Source organism: Lepidothrix coronata, unplaced genomic scaffold, assembly GCF_001604755.1.
Source record: "Lepidothrix coronata isolate B3197 unplaced genomic scaffold, Lepidothrix_coronata-1.0 Scaffold440, whole genome shotgun sequence".
In the NCBI taxonomy this organism is placed as follows: Eukaryota; Metazoa; Chordata; class Aves; order Passeriformes; family Pipridae; genus Lepidothrix; species Lepidothrix coronata.
This window is the reverse complement of record NW_016690620.1, coordinates 25191-27098: the sequence shown is the minus strand read 5'-3', so window position 1 is coordinate 27098 and position 1908 is coordinate 25191. Positions and strand designations below refer to the sequence as shown.

Here is a 1908-nt window from a genome sequence, read left to right as displayed (position 1 = left end):
CCAGGGACACACAGACACAGATGCACAGACACGAACACCACGGACAGACACACGGACACACGAATGGGCCAGGATCTGCCCTCCGTGCTCTGTCTGTCCCTCCATCTCCAGAGGGGCACTGGGACACACTGGGGGAACTGGGGGGACACCGGAGGGGCACTGGGATATAATGGGGGACACTGGGGGGACATGGGACACACCTGAGGGGCACTGGGACACACTCGGGACACGCTGGAGGGACTCTGGGGTATAATGGGGGTCACTGGGACAAACTGGGAGGACACTGGGACACACTGGGGAGGTCCCTGGGCCCCGACCACGCCCCTTCGAGCCACGCCCCCGCCAGGCCCCACCCCTTGAAGCCCCGCGCGACCGTGGAGGCGTGGCCAGCGGGAGGGCGTGGCCTAATGCAGCTGTGAGCGCGGCCTCCTGATCGACAGAGAGGGGGCGTGGTCAGCGCCGCGTCTTGAGGCTCCCATTGGTCGAACTCCGGCGGGGGCGTGGTTGCGCTCGCGCTGTCCCCGCGCCCGCTCCGCGCTCCCCCATTGGCCGCGCGGGAGGTGACGCAGCCACGCCGCGCCGTGCGTGCCGTGCGTGCCGTGCGCGCTGACGTTGCGCGGCGGCGGCGGGCGGTGAGTGAGGGGCGGCCGCGACCCCCGGGACCCCCCGGAACCCCCCGGGAACCCCCAAACCCCCCCGAGACACCCTGGGACACCCCCGGAGCATCCCCGGGACACCCTCGACACCGCTACAGCGCCCCAGGCCGGCCCCGGCCCCGCCGGGCCTGCGCCCCCCGCCCTCCCCCCCCCATCCGCGGCCGGGGGTTTGGGGGTCCCGGGGGAAAACGGTGGGGGGACGGAGGAGGAGAGGGAGTACGGGCGTGCTGAGGGGGTGTGGGGGGTCCCGGTGCACAGGGGGGGTCCTGCGGCGTCCCTGGTTCCTCACGGGGGTCCCCGGTCCCTGGGGGGGGATCTCTGGTCCCTGTTGGGGGGTTCCCGTGCCCACCCTGGGGGGTCCCTGTGCCTGGGAGGGGGTCGTGGGGAGGGTCCCTGTCCCCACTCGGGCGTGTCTGTCCCCACCGGGGGGAGTCCCTGGTCCCTCGTGGGGGGTCTCTGTTTCCAGTGGGGGGATCTCTGTCCCCTTTGGGGGGTCCCTGGTTTGGAGGGGGGTGGTCCCTGTCCTTGGTGGGGTGTCCTTGTCCCCCTCGAGGGAGGAACCTTTTGGGGGTCCCTGGTCCTGTCGGGGGGTCCCTCTTCCCCGTGGGGGGGTCCCAGACCCCACACCCCCACCCCTAACGCCCCCGTGTGCCCTCTCCCCGCAGGCTCCTCCGGGGTGGTCCCGCGGCACCATCGCAGCCGGGGGGCCCTCGGGACCCCCCCGCACAGCCCCCCATGCGCTGTCCGGCCCGGGGGGGCCCCCCCGGCACCTGAGGGGGGGCAGGGCCCCCCCAGCGCCCCCCCAGCCATGATGTTCCGGGACCAGGTGGGGATCGTGGCCGGGTGGTTCCGGGGCTGGAGCGAGTGCGAGCAGACGGTGGCTCTGCTGGCGCTGCTCAAACGGGTCACGAGGACACAGGCCCGGTTCCTGCAGCTCTGCCTCGAGCACTCCCTGCAGGACTGCCCCGACATCCACCGGCGCGAGGCCGAGGCCAACAGTGCCGGTGAGGGGCTGGGGGGGCCCGGGGGGGTCATTGAGGGGGTTGCATGGGGGTTATGGGGTCATTGAGGGCGATATGGGGTGTCCTGCTCTGCCTCAAGCACTCGCTGGCCGGAGAGGGGCTGGAGAGGCACAGGCAGAACCCGCATTTCCCTGTTTTCTGTCCCTGCGTGTCCCTGTCCTCAGTCCCCGCGTGTCCCTGAGCCCCCTGACCCTGTGCCCGTGCCTCTGTCCCCATCTGCCATCTCGCAG

General features: G+C 72.0%; 1 protein-coding gene across 1 annotated transcript in view; it reads left to right on the top strand.

Moving 5' to 3' along the window:
- Window positions 1-1321: 1321 nt before the first annotated feature.
- Window positions 1322-1908, top strand: part of SAMD4B (sterile alpha motif domain containing 4B) — a 3774-nt gene continuing 3187 nt past the window's right edge. The window contains exon 1 of the mRNA XM_017839589.1: window positions 1322-1660. Within this exon, the coding sequence (XP_017695078.1) occupies window positions 1465-1660 (196 nt within the window). The 5' untranslated portion in view covers window positions 1322-1464. The remainder of the gene's footprint in view (window positions 1661-1908) is intronic.